Genomic DNA, 15,845 nt, shown 5'->3' with positions numbered 1-15,845 from the left:
CTCTTAGCTATTCTTGAATGACAGACACTTAATCTTCCAGGGGGTTCACACTTGATGCCTTTCTAGAATAGTAAGAGCTACTAAGTTTTCACTGGCATAACTTAGGGTTATCTCTACATGACAGACATTGAAATAGAAGTTTTTATTAAAACTTTTTGAAACACATTATTCATTGACTAAAATTAAATGTTGCTATAATTCTTGTTTATATTTTAAAACAGGATTTGAATAGTCGGGCACAAGGTGAAGTCACAATAAGAGAAGCTTTACGTGAGCTTGATCTCTGGGGAGTCGGAGCAGTGTTTACCTTAATAGATTATGAAGATAGTCATGGCAGAAATCTCAAGCTGATAAAAGACTGGAAAGATATTGTTAACCAGGTTGGAGATAATCGATGTCTTCTTCAGTCCCTAAAGGACTCCCCTTATTACAAAGGGTTTGAAGATAAAGTATCAATTTGGGAAAGAAAACTTGCAGAATTAGATGAGTATTTGCAAAATTTAAATCAGATTCAAAGAAAGTGGGTATATTTGGAACCCATTTTTGGTCGCGGAGCTTTACCTAAAGAGCAGGCACGCTTTAATAGAGTTGATGAAGATTTCAGGTCAGTATCATGGAACAAGACTTTAATATTTTATAATGCTTCAATCATTTGTTTTCTGAGGTACTTTACAGAAGAATATGATATGAGGTATAATAAAGTATATAAATTTTATGAAGTTATTTTATGGTAATAGTTATCAGAAGTGTAGCATGTCTGATTTTGTGATATTTTCTCTTAAATAATATAACCTCAAGTTGTTTGGTATAAGTAGTTTATACCCAGGCCAAAAATAAAGTAGAAATGAAACATGCAAATTCTATCTTACATTTTTTCCCAACAGGTCAATAATGACAGATATTAAGAAAGACAATAGAGTTACATCGTTGACTACTCGGGCAGGAATCAGAAATGCCCTGATTACTATACTTGATCAGTTACAGAGATGCCAAAAATCACTGAATGAATTTTTGGAGGCAAGACTTATTAAACATTTGGAATAACTATTTTTAAATGTTTATATATAATAAATTTATTTTAAAATCCCATTCATTTATTTATTTTTATTAGGAAAAACGTTCAGCATTTCCAAGATTTTATTTTATTGGAGATGATGACTTGTTAGAAATACTGGGCCAGTCTACTAACCCTGCTGTTATTCAGTCTCACCTAAAGAAGCTGTTTGCTGGTAGGACAATGTGGGCAGTACTGCATGCTTTGAATTTATACTTTTAAGTCAATGTAATTGTGAAACTATATTTAAAGAAAATTGTAGAATATTTTTTAGTAAAGAGAGATTAATGATGTATGACTTTTCCAAAATGTATACTTTTGGGAAATACATATACACTAAATATATGTATATATATATGTCTCTCTGTCTATCTATGTATATATGTGTAGTTTGTATGTATGTATATATGCATACATTTGCATATATATATATTTTAGGGTCTAAATAGTTTTTTTTATCTTAAAAATTGAGTAGCAATTTTTTGTAATGAATTATAAAATGAAGAGAACAAGGAAATTATCTGCATAATTTTATTTATTACATTTAAAGAAATATTTATTGATTAATAAATACTTTTTGGTTGTTTGGTAGACCAACATTTAATAGATTGCTTCCTCAATATTCTATTATTGATGATGATTACCTCAAAAAGTGAATAAACCATTATTTGTGTCTATATAGTACTATGTAACACTGGTTGACAAGAATGATTCAGTACTATGTGATGTTTACTGTTTTCATATTTTAGGTATTAACAGTGTGTGTTTTGATGAGGATTGCAAGTATATAACTGCAATGAAATCTTTAGAGGGAGAAGTGGTACCTTTTAAAAACAGAATTCTTCTCTCAAATGATGTTGAGGTAAGAAACTTTTATAAGTGTACAATCAAAAATTGATATTTAAAAAAATTTCCCCACATTTAATAAAGTGTAGATTTTGGCAGGGTATTTATTCAATTTTATCAATTAACTTGGAAAGTTCAAACAGGTCATTTATAACTGGGAGAAAACTTTTCTTATGTTTGCTACATTACTTTTAAGTTAAAGATACTTTGATTTTAAAAGGAAAAACAATTACAGATATAAGAAAGTAGATATATATATTTTAGTATTATCTTTTCTTTAAGATATCTTGAGAGTCAATCCAGAATTGACTTTATATTGCCTTATCCCCAGCATTGGATACTTTTAAAAATGCTTTTTTATATCAAATTTCTAATTCTAACTTCTTAAGTGTCATTTCCATTTCTGCATATTTCCATAAAAATGTAGCAAATGCTCTTTGTCTACTTGAATCACATTTTTTAAAATAAAAATTTGAAAGGCAACAAACAAGCTTTTTCAGGCAATTGTCTATGGTGGAGCATATTTTTACAATCAGAGAATTAGTTGAAATTTGTAGAGAATATACGGTTCTTATATTTTTGCTTATAAATGTCAAGAAAGCATTTAACTCCTTTGAGAATGTGGAATTGAAAGTTGTCCTGAAATAAGATATATTGACATTCATTCTGATGAGCAATAAAACATGGAGCTGTCTGTAGAGACTAGTATAGGTTGACCAGAAACATAAACAGTTTAATTTCATCAAGTTACTCATGATTACTCTTTCATGTTTACCTGTTTCTCTTGTGTCTTGTTGTTTGAATGTTAAATTTTCAATTCAGTTCTGGTGTTTTTATCAGGAATGCTTAAAGTCATCTATTTCATTACATATCAATGTTTTTCCCTTGAAATATTATGTTCTGTTTTTCTTGGTAGTCTATTCTTGATTGTAATCCTAATTCTTTTGCCATCTTTAAAATATCATATTACAAGCTCTTTGTGCCTTTAACATGGAAGTTACTCAGTCTTGTGTGATTTTGATTATGGCTCCATGTAACTGTTTGACTAGTTACTTTCTGGCTATTTGCCTGATTTTCTTCTTGATCTGGAAGCTCTGGAATTTGTCTATAATATTCCTAGGAGTTTTCATTTTTGGATCTCTTTCAAGAGATGATTAATGGGTTTTTTCAATTTCCTCATTACTCTCTGTATTTAAGGTGTTTAGACATTTTCCTTTATTATTTCTTGAAATATTATATCTGGCTCTTTTTTCCTTATGGCTTTTAGATAGTCTAATAATTCTTGAATTATCTTTCCTTGATCTATTTGCCAGATCAGTTGTTCTTCCACATTTTCTTCTATTTTTTTTTTCAGTATTTTGACTTTTAAAAAATTGTTTCTTTAAGTATTATGGAGCCATTAGCTTCCAGTTGCCCAATTCTAATCTTAAGAAATTATCTTCTTTAGTGAACTTTTGTACTTCTCTTTCCTTTGGACAATTCTGGTCTTTTAAAGAGTTCTTTTCTTAAGTGAATTTTTATGCTTCTTTTACCAGTAGGCCAAACATGTAATTTTCCTCAATGTTTTTTGTTCTTCTAGCCATTAATATATTTTCCATAATTTTCTTGCATCATTGTTATTTCTTCTCAATTTTTCTTCTACAACTCTTATTTCTATCCTTAATTCTTCCAGGAATTCTTGTTGGGCTTGTGCCCCATTAGTATTTTTCCGCAAAGGCTTGTAACTGTTTTCACTTGTAGCTTTTGTCTTCTGAGTTTATGTCTTAGTCTTTCTTGTTAATTCTAGTAGTTTTTTTATGGTCAAGATTTTGTTGCTGTTGTTATTTGCTCTTTTTTCCAGCCTATTTCTTGACTTAGAATTTTGTATTAAAGTGGAGGTGTCCCAAACTTCAGGCTTTTTTCTGCTGCCATTTTCAGAGTTAGTCCTGGGGCTCTACAAGTTTTCTGTGCTTCCAAAGTAGTATGATCCAAGGACAGGTATAGTCACTGCTCTCCTAGTCTGTACTCTGGTCTTTAGCCAGGAAGGTCCTCTGCTTTCCTCTAATCACAAGTGCTAGTGGTTCTTTCTGCCTTGGAGTTATAACCAGGGCACCTGATCCCTTGTAACAATTCATGAGTGTTTCTCTCTACACTGGAACAATGACCTAGAAGTGCGTATGAACTATAGAGTTGCTAGTCAGTGCCAGTTGTACCCACTGCCAATAAAGGTTCTTCTATAATATTATTTTCTGACTAGTTGCCTGACCCACTGGACTGAATGTCCAGAAGCTGTATTGGGAGACATGTTGGTTTCCACAGTGAATTGTTCCATATATAATATCTATACATTTCAGCATTGTCTCACCAGGATTCACAAGGGCCCCATAATATTATACATTTCATGGAGGGTCTAACTACATTTGGGATTTTCTTAACATATTAAATATGATTGATAGATGCATTGACAAAGATACATTGGGGCATTCCCCTTTTCTGGCATAAAAGTTTTACAATCAAAATAAAATATTGACAGAAGTGGATGGAGGACCTACCCACCACAATTCAGTTTGTTATATTCAAAGACTCACTCAAAGTCCAATGATGTAGTGTCTGATTTCTGGGAACATCTATTATTGTCTTCTTTTTAGTTTATCTGGATTCATGAGCATTTTTCAAGCATTTTCTCTGGGAGATCTTATTTCCTGTGTCAGGTTACTGGCACTATCTCTCCCTAAAATTGCTTTAAAAAATCTTAAATCTATGAATCTTTTGCATAACTTTACAGTCCCTCACAAGAGGAGGGATAATGCCCAGGATCTAACCTTACATACAAGCACATATGTAACCTGATGGTAACACAAAATAATGTTCCAAGACATTAGATATTTTATAACAATAAATAAGCCACCCAAATAATAATCACCTTTTCCCAAAATAATGGAAAATAAATAAAAATTATAACAAGTATCTGTAGTCTTCTGGAGATAGTTTATATACTCCAAGCATGTAGGTCAGGTGAAACAATATTGTAGTTATTCACTAACTGCCATAAGAAAAGAAAGTTGCTATGCCAAAGAAAAAGAGCATCAGAAGTATGACAGAAATGGGAATGTGATCCCCTACTCTGATATCTGCAAATACATTTGTATAAGATTTGTACAAGAGCCATAGAAATAGCAAGATTGACTTAGAGCTAAGTGAGAATATTCTTCATAAAAGGAAATGTCTACAAGGCTAAGTCACATGAGTCCTTCCTTGGAGCTTTTGCTGAATGTCACTCTTCCAACCCTCCCGTGGGACAGCTCTTCCCACTTTGTCACTAACATATATATCACTCTCACAGGGGCTTTTGACATCCATTATCATTTGCTTATTAGCACTGATCAGTGACTTGTTAGCGCACCCTATGTAATTTACCTGGAATCAGATTCAGATATCACTTATGGTCCTATAAAATCTAATTGCCAATGGCACATTTTAGTAGTCTAAGCTTTGGTATAAGCAATGTCGTCAGGGCTATTAGACATTGTAAACTGATCTTTCTATACCAAATATCAGGTAAAATTCCACAAACTCAAATTTAAAATCATACTGAAAACTAAGAAAGCAAAATGGAATAGAAAAACATTAAAAAGAATATTTCCCAAACCCCATTTAACAATGTAACCAACATATGTATTTTATTTTTTGTGAAAAGTCCTCTGTCATTCTATTTATTTATTTTTATGGTATTTAATATTTGTAAAACACTTTATACTTATTTTCTTACTAGATCATTATAACAACTGGGAGGTGTTACTGTTATTATTTAATTTTTAAAACAATTATATGTAGTAACACATTTACATAAAGTGTTCCTAAGTTATATGATCAATTTTGTCTCCTTCCTTTCCTTCCCTTTCCCCTCCTGGTGCTGGCAGATGATTTGATATGGATTATATATGTATTATCATGCAAAACATATTGTTCATTTTTATAAGTGAATAATCTTATAAAACTGAAACCCCAAGACAAATCTAAATAAACAAGTGAAAAATTGTATGTTTTTTCTGCATTCCAACTCCAACAGTTCTTTCTCTGGAGGTGGATAGAATTCTGTGTTATAAATCCCTCATCATTGTCCTGAATCATTATATTGGTTAGAGTATCAAAGCCTGTCATAGTCGATCATTCCACAATATTGCTGTTAGTGTGTTCAGTGTTCTGATTCTATTTATTTCACTCTTCATCAGTTCACATAGGTCTTTCCAATTCTTTCTGAAATCATCTTGTTCATCATTCCTTATAGCACAGTAGTGTTCCATTACCATCATATGCCATGATTTGTTCAGCCATTCCCTAATTGATGGACATCCCTTCAATTTCTAATTCTTTGCCACCATAAGAATAGTAGCTATAAAATTTTTTTTGTACAAGTAGATCCTTTCCCTTTTCTTTTTGATATCTTTGGGATAGAGAACTAGTAGTGATATTAGTGGATCAAAGGGTATGTATTATTTTAATAACCCTTTGGACATAATTCCAAATTGCTCTACAGAATGGTTGGATCAGTTCACAATTCCACCAACAATGCATTAGTGTCCCAATTTTGCCACATTCCCCCCATTTTCCTTTACTGTCATATTGGCCAATCTGATAGATACAATGTGGTACTTTGGATTTGTTTTAATTTGCATTTCTCTAATGAAGACGGAATTAAAACATTTTTTCACATAATTATTGATAGCTTTGATTTCTTTTGACCATTTGTCAATTGGAGAATAATTTATATTCTTATCAGACATATGTACTTTTTAAAGAGACAGATTGATTACTTAAAAGTTAAATCAACTCTATCTCTAACATGGCCATAATTCTAAGTATACATGAACTTTTTATCCGAAAAAAGCTTAGCGTAAACTTTAGTACATCCTCAAAATAAGATTGTCCAGTGTCACTATAAGGTTACTGCTGACTCAGCTGTCTACAAGGCCTAATGTGTTTGCTGTCACCTTGCTCTAGGATTGGTCCCTACTTTGAGGTCTTAGACCTTTCCTGCTTACTTCCTAAATTTCCCATGTTGGAAAAATGTCTCACTCTGACCTTCTGTTGGCTCTGCTGCTCCAAAATTTGATTTGAGGAGTTAAAAATGTTGTTTGGAGGGGATTGGAAAAATTCAGCTGGGTTGCTGCTTGTGTGTGTGTATAATTTTAGCACTGTGACCTAAACTATATTAATTATTGGTCGCCATGGATATCCCAGATAACAAAAAAAAGATTACCCAAGTCAGCCTGGAAATTTATGGTGATTTAATTAATATAGTGGAAAGAAATTTAAGAAGAAGGGAGAAATAAAGGGTGTAGGATTTCTCTCGCCTGGTTTGTGTCGGGCTGGAAGATTAGAGGCTCTAGAAGGTAAGGTTTTGGAGAGTAAAAGAGGAAGGAATCAGCCTGAACTCCAAGAGGGCTCAGCCAAGATGCCTGAACCTGAATTAGCTTAAGGGCAAACTCACCGTCAAAACCCAGACAAATAGCTGTCACCACGCCAAGATGTTTGAAACGCTTAGCATGCTGCCAGCCAGAGACACCTCTCTGGGAAAAGAGGCCAAGGAGAGGAAGTGACATGCCCTATATACACAGTTTTATGTCACTTTCCTGCTTCTCATCTGTTCCAATGTTAGCTTAGCTTGACTTAGGACAGCCCAGGGGTCTGTCCGCTGTTTCTGCACATGTCTGTTGACCATTTTCTCAGATACTTAATCCTTGAGTATGGTGCAGACATTCCTGACCTTGTTATAAACTAAGTAGGGTGGAGAAATGTAGAGTTCCCAAGACCTGATTATGTTAGACCAAGTATCTCTATTGTTACTAATCAGGAAATAGCTACATCAGATCTTCTAAAGTATGGTCTGTGTAGGGTCGATTATTTTTAAAATTCACATGTGCCATCATCTTGGCTTTCCTCTGGAATGCTAGTCTTATAGTCAGGAAACCTTGTGTTCAATCCTATCTTTGACACGTATTACTTGGGCCTATGCTCAAGCTATGATCAAGTCTGATCACTTAACCTCTAAGTGCCTTAGGAAACTCATTTAACACAGTAAGTTAAGGGTTTCCCCACTGCATCTGTGGAGGAAATTTGTAGGAGTTCCCTACACTAAGAAAAATCACAATATGTATGCTATGATTCATTTTGAGGAGATAGAAGTTATAAAATGAAATAAAACAGAAAAATTAAATAAAATTCTTTTTTAAAAGTAGGCAATAAATGAATTGTATTTTTATTGTGAATTTTATTTCCTAATTTTCACATTAGATTTGGCTGAATGGTTTGGCTATGGAAATGAAGGAGACTTTGAAGCAGTTATTGATTGAATGTGTTACCACTGGACGAAGTTCTCAAGGTGCAATTGACCCATCACTCTTTCCTTCCCAGGTAAGGTTGGTTCTGGAATAGAATAAGAAGTCATTGCTATGTTTGGTTTGTGAGTCAGAAAACTAAAGTTACAGTCCTGTTAATGCCACTAACTTACTATATAATCTTAACCTTATTAGGTTTTTGTGCCCTTTTCTCTGAGAGAGTAGTACTAGATCATCTGAAAGATTCTTTCCCATTTAAAACTTTTAAAATATTAAGTTATTAGGGGATCTTAGCATTTATAAAGAAATTTCATGGTTATTAATTGTAAAATATAGTTAACAATTCTTGAAGTTGGTTTAAAGTGTACTTCAAAAAATTTACCTCAACCAATGTAATTTTGTAATGTTAGTAATTCACTTTAAGGAAATTCCACCCTCATTTTGGGAAATCGCATTGCAAATTCCACTGGCCCATTTCCGGAGATCAGTTCATCCTAGCCTTTGTGCCAAGTTGAAACATTGGTTAGTAACTTTAGTTATTTACCAGAATCAAAGCTTAAAAAAATAACAAAACCATCAGCTAGAGGGCAGCTATGTGGCTCAGTGGATTGAGAGTCAGGCCTAGAGACAGGAGTTCAAAGGTTCAAATCTGGCTTTAGACACTTCCTAGATATGTGACCTTTGACAAGTCACTTAATCCCCTTGCTGTGTCTTTACAATTATTCTGCCTAGGAACCAATTTATAGTATTGATTCCAAGACAGAAAGTAAGGATTTTAAAAAAAATTATCATCTAGAAACATCCAACTCTCCTGGCTTCTCTGTTAAATTAAATTAAATTAAAGAAGTTAAATGCTTAACTTCTCTCATACTCAGTTTCCTTATCTGTAAAATAAGGATAATAACTCCTTATTTCACAGGGTTGTTCTGAATATCAAAAGGGATGATATCTCTTATGTCTGTGAAAATATTAGCTATTAACTGAATTTTCCAGTGGAAATTACTAAGGTTGTTCTATCATGGGACTTGCACCTTGCTTTTGAAGCTGCTGCTTATTTCTTTTGAAAGCTGCTGCAGACCCCAAAAATAAAGATCCCTCTCGAAGGAATACATTTGGTCTTTAGATTCCATCAGTTCCTTCTATGGTGGTGGCTTGTCTTTTTCAGCATCTCATTTACCTTTTGGTTAAGTCTTTTCCAAACCCTGAAGCTCTCCCATACATGTTTCTTGTTTTAAAGCTTTAGTTTTCTGAATTTTAGTCCCCCAGCAACATAGTCAGTATCTATAATATTGCCTAATGTCTTGGTTTTTCCAGAACCAGTGTAAGGAATAAAATTTAGGGAGAGGGGGAGACTGAGGCAGGTAGAAATTAGTTTCTCTCTGCAAGGAATATATATTTTTTTAGAGGTTTATTAAAGGTTAAAGATTAAGAATATACAAGTAAGAAACATGTGCCTAGGCCGGAGGCCTAGACAAAATAACCTCACATCGTGGAAGAGACGCCTCTGCTCCAAAGGCGGAAGTCCAAAAGCCCCAGACCTTCAAAAGCCTTTGCTTAAATATCTTCTCGATCTCGGCCCAGGTGAGATTACAAGGCATTCTGGGGAAGTGGAGCAAAGGCTCATGGGGATTGTAGTCCTGTATTCGAGTCTATTTTTTACATCCCCCTGTGTGATCATTTGTGGAAAAATTAATTTTTCCCCAAAAGGATCATAAAAACAAAATCAACTTAAAAGATTACAATAGTGTGAGGATAAGAGAAAAAAGAATAAAACCAATAATTTCTGAACACATTGACAAAAAGCCGTTAGGGGGCAGTCCCCTTTGGCACAAAAGTATACATACAAATAAATGTTCAATCAACCACACCCAAAGTTCAATTTTGTGCAACTTGTGGTCTGGAGGCTTCTTCATGGTGGCTTCTCCAACAGTTCAGTTTCTGAATTCAGGGAAGTAGCATCTTCTTTACCTAAAATTCTTCTCAAAAAGAATTTAAACTTTGCAATTTGAATAATGATATTTTTTACATTCCCCCGTGTTGTGGGTGATTGAAAGATTCAGAATCAGTTAGGGATGCATGGCTGAGGTATGAGGTATATGAATCAATTGGCAAGAGATATTAAAAGGACATCAGAAAATACAAGGCTTTCTCACAAAAAATGAGATCCATTTCCTCTTTGTATCTGGCCATGATCACTGTGAGTAGAAGGCAAATGAATTGAACAAGGTTAACAATTTTTTCATCTTTAAAAATACAGTAGTACAAATATGTAGTTACCAAAATCCCCAAAATTCTCAATAGCCCAATTAATTACAATAGCAAACAAACACACTTTCATCTTTCACATAAGTTGCTGTGTGACATTTTTAAAACCTATGAATTGATGGACATTTGTCACAATTTTTACAAACAGAGCAATCCTTCAACCTTGGTATTTAAACATATTTTAAAACAAAGTAAAACTCATCTTGGGTTTAGAACATAATCAAGAAATCTATATATCATCCTGGTAGAAGTAAAATAGTGAGCTGAAGAGCATAAATAAAGGGGTGCTCCTTGTTCTTGGAGGCTTTTCCCAAGGGTACAAATGCCCTGAAATTAACTGCCCAACTTCCATTCACATGTGGGAAGGTTGGGGGTTATAAAATACATTTCACTTCAGCTACTAGAATGGGCCTTACCTCATGGTAGGGGCAGGCAAAAATAACCAGACTGTTAAAAAAAAATTCCAAAATCATATTTAAAAAACCCTTAAAATCAAATCATTTGAGGTATTTAGCACATTAAATTTTCCAAAGGTTGTTAATACAATTATAACCAGTTCTGAAGTCCATCTATCCTCGGCAAAATAGAAAAAAGCTGTTTTTTCATATATGGGCTTATTCACAATAATATTTTTTCAACACAGTTATAGGGGAAAAACAACAGAATTTCAAAACTCAGTACATTCAAAATAAATTCAATCAACCTTCAGTTCACAGAATAATATTCAATCCAGTAATATATGAACTTAAAATCACAAAGTTAAACCTTAAACAAAAAATGCAATAGAATACAGAGATTTTTTAATAAACCATTGGAGTCTGAAATGCCTTAGAGCCTTTAGTCTCTTCAAAGTTCCTTGGGTTGTTTTTTCTTGTTTGTTTGTTTTTAACTATCCATTTAAATGTCTATTGTCCGAAGGTAGAGTAGTAAAGGCTAGGCTAAGGGGTTCAAGGGATCCGTCCAGGGCCCCATAGCTGAGAAGCATCGGAGGCCAGATTTTAACTAGAGACCTCCCGTCTCTGGGCCTGGCTTCCAGTTCGCTGGGCCACCCATTTTCCTCCCCAAAGGTAAAGTTGAATCTTTGGGCTGAGTCTGCTCCCAGACAGGCAGGTAAAATCAATGAAATTGCCAGAAGAGTCAAAAATCCTTTTAAACCGCCCATTGCTTTTTAGGTTTCTGTTTGAAAAGTCTGTTTCTTCTCTCTAGTCTTTTCTCTCTTTCCCCTCTGATCACCCTGTGGCCAATACCTCCAGCCACGTGGAGGCTTAGCCTAAGGGAAAATTGCCCGGTCTCCTTTCCCTCTGGTCTCTCCCCTCCACCCACGTGGCCAATACTGTTACCAGCTGGTCGCAATGAGTCCTGAGCGATCTGCTCCAAGGATCTGGGTGATGAGCCGGCTGGGGTCACGCTTGTGGGTCTGGAGCGCAGAAATAGGTAGGCAGCGGCTGGTGAGAGGCCAGGAGCAGGAGCGGCTGCGGTGGGCAAGGCCGAGACCAGGTACCAGGTGAGGACGATCAGGGCTGCAGGTTGCAGGCAGGAAGCGGCGGGGCAGGTCCGGAGCCTGTAGCAGCTTTTCGAGGGTAGAAAACCTTGGCCAGAGAGATATGGCTCAAAAAAAAATTTTTTTTTCTAGGTACTAGATATTAAAACTGAATTTAAGATCAGAAAAGAAATCAGAAGACTGAAAGTTCTTTTTTCCATTAGGTCGCCAACTGTAAGGAATAAAATTTAGGGAGAGGGGGAGACTGAGGCAGGTAGAAATTAGTTTCTCTCTGCAAGGAATATATATTTTTTTAGAGGTTTATTAAAGGTTAAAGATTAAGAATATACAAGTAAGAAACATGTGCCTAGGCCGGAGGCCTAGACAAAATAACCTCACATCGTGGAAGAGACGCCTCTGCTCCAAAGGCGGAAGTCCAAAAGCCCCAGACCTTCAAAAGCCTTTGCTTAAATATCTTCTCGATCTCGGCCCAGGTGAGATTACAAGGCATTCTGGGGAAGTGGAGCAAAGGCTCATGGGGATTGTAGTCCTGTATTCGAGTCTATTTTTTACACCAGTTAGTGACATTAGGTAGGATACATATGTCTTTCAGAATGAAACCATTTAGTTGCTATTTGAATATGCTTTTGTTAGTCATCTCTAATAATAATATATAATTATAAGTAGGAAGCTCAGAACTTTTTTTTTTGATGCTTCTCTGTTTTATCAGTGGAATCTCACTAAAGATGTCTTTTATTTTTTTAAACCCTTACCTTCTGTCTTAGAATCAATACTGTGTATTTGGTTCCAAGGCAGAAAGAACGGTAAGAGCTAGGCAATGGGGATTAAGTGACTTACCCAGGGTCACACAGCTAGGAAGTGTCTGAGGCCAGATTTGAACCTAGGACCTCCTGTGTCTAGGCCTGACTTTCAATCTACTGAACTACCCAGTTTCCCCCTAAAGATGTCTTGATGACATCATCCAGTGACTTTTTCTCACTATTCATTATCTTCAATACTTCCTGTAGTCTTTCACATCTCTGAACATTGTGATTCTCTTGAAACTCCTCCTTCCAGCTTCTGTGATTCTGTACTTTCTTGGTTCTCTTTATATCCCTTCTTTTCTGTTTTTGTTGTTGTTTCTTTTTCTTATTGGTCATTAAAATAGATATTTCCTAAAGTTCTCTGTCTTGCTGCTTCTGCAATTTGAACAATAATCTTTCACTTTAAGTACCTGTAGCCTTGTCATTTTGTAGGAGCTTTAAGCCTGCATTTTCAACAACCTCTTTTAACATACCTCTTCCTGTATTCTCTGCTGGTGATTCAAAGCTTCACATTTTCAAAATTAATCTTTTCCTTTCTTCCTTCTTCCTGACTTTTTCCTGTGTTTGTTAATTCCATAATTATATCCTTAGTTACCTAAGGTTAGAACTTTGTAATAATCTTTACTGACTTTTTCTTCCTTAGCCTTTTCATTGAATCAATTACTAAGTCCTATTGATCTTATATCTGCAGTGTATTTCTCATCTTTCCTCTACTTTTTATTTATATGGCTGCCACCCTATTTCAGTATCTGATAACTTTTATCTGAATTTTTTGCATTGATTTTCTTTTCTTTTTTTTAGTAAAAACCCTTACCTTCCATCTTAGAATCAATACTATGCATTGGTTCCAATGCAGAAGAACAATAAGGGCAAGGCAATGGGGGTTAAGTGACTTGCCCAGAGTCTCACATCTAGGAAGTGTTTGAGGTCAAATTTGAACCCAAGACATCTTGTCTCTGGGTTGGCTCTCAATTCACTGAGCCAACAGCTGTCTTCTTGCATTGAATTTAAACTCTCCTCTACCTCCATTCTCATACCTTCCAAGCCTTTGGCTATTATACTAATCCTCCTTAAGAGGACTCTTGGATAATGTACTTTACTTATAATTCTTTAAACTTTCATTGGTTCTTCTTTGTGATAGAATAAAATGTGAACTCTTTAATGTGGAATCCAAAAATTTGTACCATCTGGTTTTGCTTTCTTTTCCAATACTTCATTTTATATATCTTTTATGGCAGGCAGCATGATATAGCTGATTGAGAACTGACCTTTAAATCAGGAAGAACCTGAGTTTAGGTCCCACCTCTCATATATAATTACTATGTGACCCTCATTAAGCCACTTAACTTCTAGTTGCCTCAGGAAACTCTCTAAGGCTATAATTTGCAGATCAGTTGTTTTGTCTGCATTAGTTGAGAACATTTCTTCCTGGGAGTTCCCTTTATATGTCTGGTCCAAAAGTCCCTACCAAAAAAAATCACACATATCAGCAAGATTTGTTACTACTACTATTTCCTGTTTTCTTACCTTTGCATTTTTGTTCATTATGTTTCTTTTGTGAATAATTTATTTTCCCTCACCTCTGCCTGTTGAAATAATTTCCATCCATGAAGGCTTCCCTGATCCCTACCAGCTAGAAGTCATCTGTCTTCTCTCTATCCCCTAACAATTTTTATCATTTTTAAAGTACTTATCTTTCCATGCATTTTACCATACTCACTTGTTTATGTATCTTACCTCCTTTACTACATTATGAGCCTCTTTAAATCATGCATTGTCTTTTTTTCTTTTTATTCCCTTCAATGCTTAGCATAATGACTTAAATATATTGAGCACTCAGTAAATGATGACTTAAAAAGGCCATACTTTCCATTTTTTGTAAAGTTCAAAACCATAGAAACTAGATTTGTGATATTATTTAATACAAGTATTTATTTAGTAACTAACAGGAAAGCAGAAGCAAATTTAATTCAACAAACATTGAGCATCTACCATGTGTTTGATGCTATGCTAGACTAGAATAGATTGTACCTTGTATTAACCATGGTAGCTAGATGCTTGCTCTCTTTTCTCTGCTGCTCTTTTTTATAGGCAGTCTATGGAAGCATTAGTTTTATCTTAGCCTAATATGATGCATACATGTAATGGTAAATTACCTCTGTAAATCATTGTATTTCATTATTTCATCAGTTTTATAAGGGAAGACCCCAAAAATGAAATGAGAAAGAACATCTTAAAATTATTTAAATTTTAGTTAATTTGGCTTTTAGATCACTGGCTTCAGTATTCTCTCCCATTGCATTGGGTAACAAAATTTTACTTAAGTGTAGGAGAACATGAGGGTTCTTTCTATTTGGATGAATCATTTACACTTCAATCACTCGGTTCCTTTGTAAAATACATAGTATTTTCTAGAAAAAAAAGTTTATTGAATTTATTTAAATTGGACCAAATAAACAGATTAGAAATAATAGTTAATATTAGTCTATGACACAGCTTTCAATAGTATTAAATTAATACGATATATAAATGTTAATATTTTATGTGAATTTAATTATATCTTTTTTTTTTTAAACCCTTATCTTCCATCTTGGAGTCAATACTGTGTATTGGCTCCAAGGCAGAAGAGTGGTAAGGGCTAGACAATGGGGGTCAAGTGACTTGCCCAGGGCCACACAGCTAGGAAGTGGCTGAGGCCGGATTTGAACCTAGGACCTCCCATCTCTAGGCCTGGCTCTCACTACACTGAGCTACCCAGCTGCCCCCGAATTTAATTATATCTTAAGAAAATCTCCCCAAATTTTTTCTCTTTTTTACAAATCATTCCTATTTTGCTTAAGTTCAGTGAAGGCAGGTAGGTAGTATAGTGGATGGAGCACTTAACTTGGGTGTTAGGAAAACCTTAGTTCAAATCTTCCCTCAGACACTTACTGTCAAGCAAGCCACTTAATTGCTTAGTGCCTTAGTTTCCTCATCTGTAAAATGGGAATAATAATAACATCTACCTCTCAGAGTTATTGTGAAGGTAAAGTGAGATCATATTTACAAAATACTTTGAA

General features: G+C 34.7%; 1 protein-coding gene across 2 annotated transcripts in view; it reads left to right on the top strand.

Annotated features, from left to right (window-relative positions):
• Positions 1-15,845, top strand: part of DYNC2H1 (dynein cytoplasmic 2 heavy chain 1) — a 453,597-nt gene that overhangs the window by 70,140 nt on the left and 367,612 nt on the right. For both annotated transcript variants that reach the window (XM_056794452.1, XM_016433898.2), the window contains exons 26-30: positions 222-604; positions 885-1,017; positions 1,112-1,229; positions 1,804-1,916; positions 8,174-8,293. In XM_056794452.1, the coding sequence (XP_056650430.1) occupies positions 222-604; positions 885-1,017; positions 1,112-1,229; positions 1,804-1,916; positions 8,174-8,293 (867 nt within the window). The remainder of the gene's footprint in view (positions 1-221; positions 605-884; positions 1,018-1,111; positions 1,230-1,803; positions 1,917-8,173; positions 8,294-15,845) is intronic.

Source organism: Monodelphis domestica, chromosome 4 (assembly GCF_027887165.1).
Source record: "Monodelphis domestica isolate mMonDom1 chromosome 4, mMonDom1.pri, whole genome shotgun sequence".
Lineage (NCBI taxonomy): Eukaryota > Metazoa > Chordata > Mammalia > Didelphimorphia > Didelphidae > Monodelphis > Monodelphis domestica.
The sequence above is the reverse complement of the archived record's forward strand: the minus strand, read 5'-3'. Positions and strand labels throughout refer to the sequence as shown.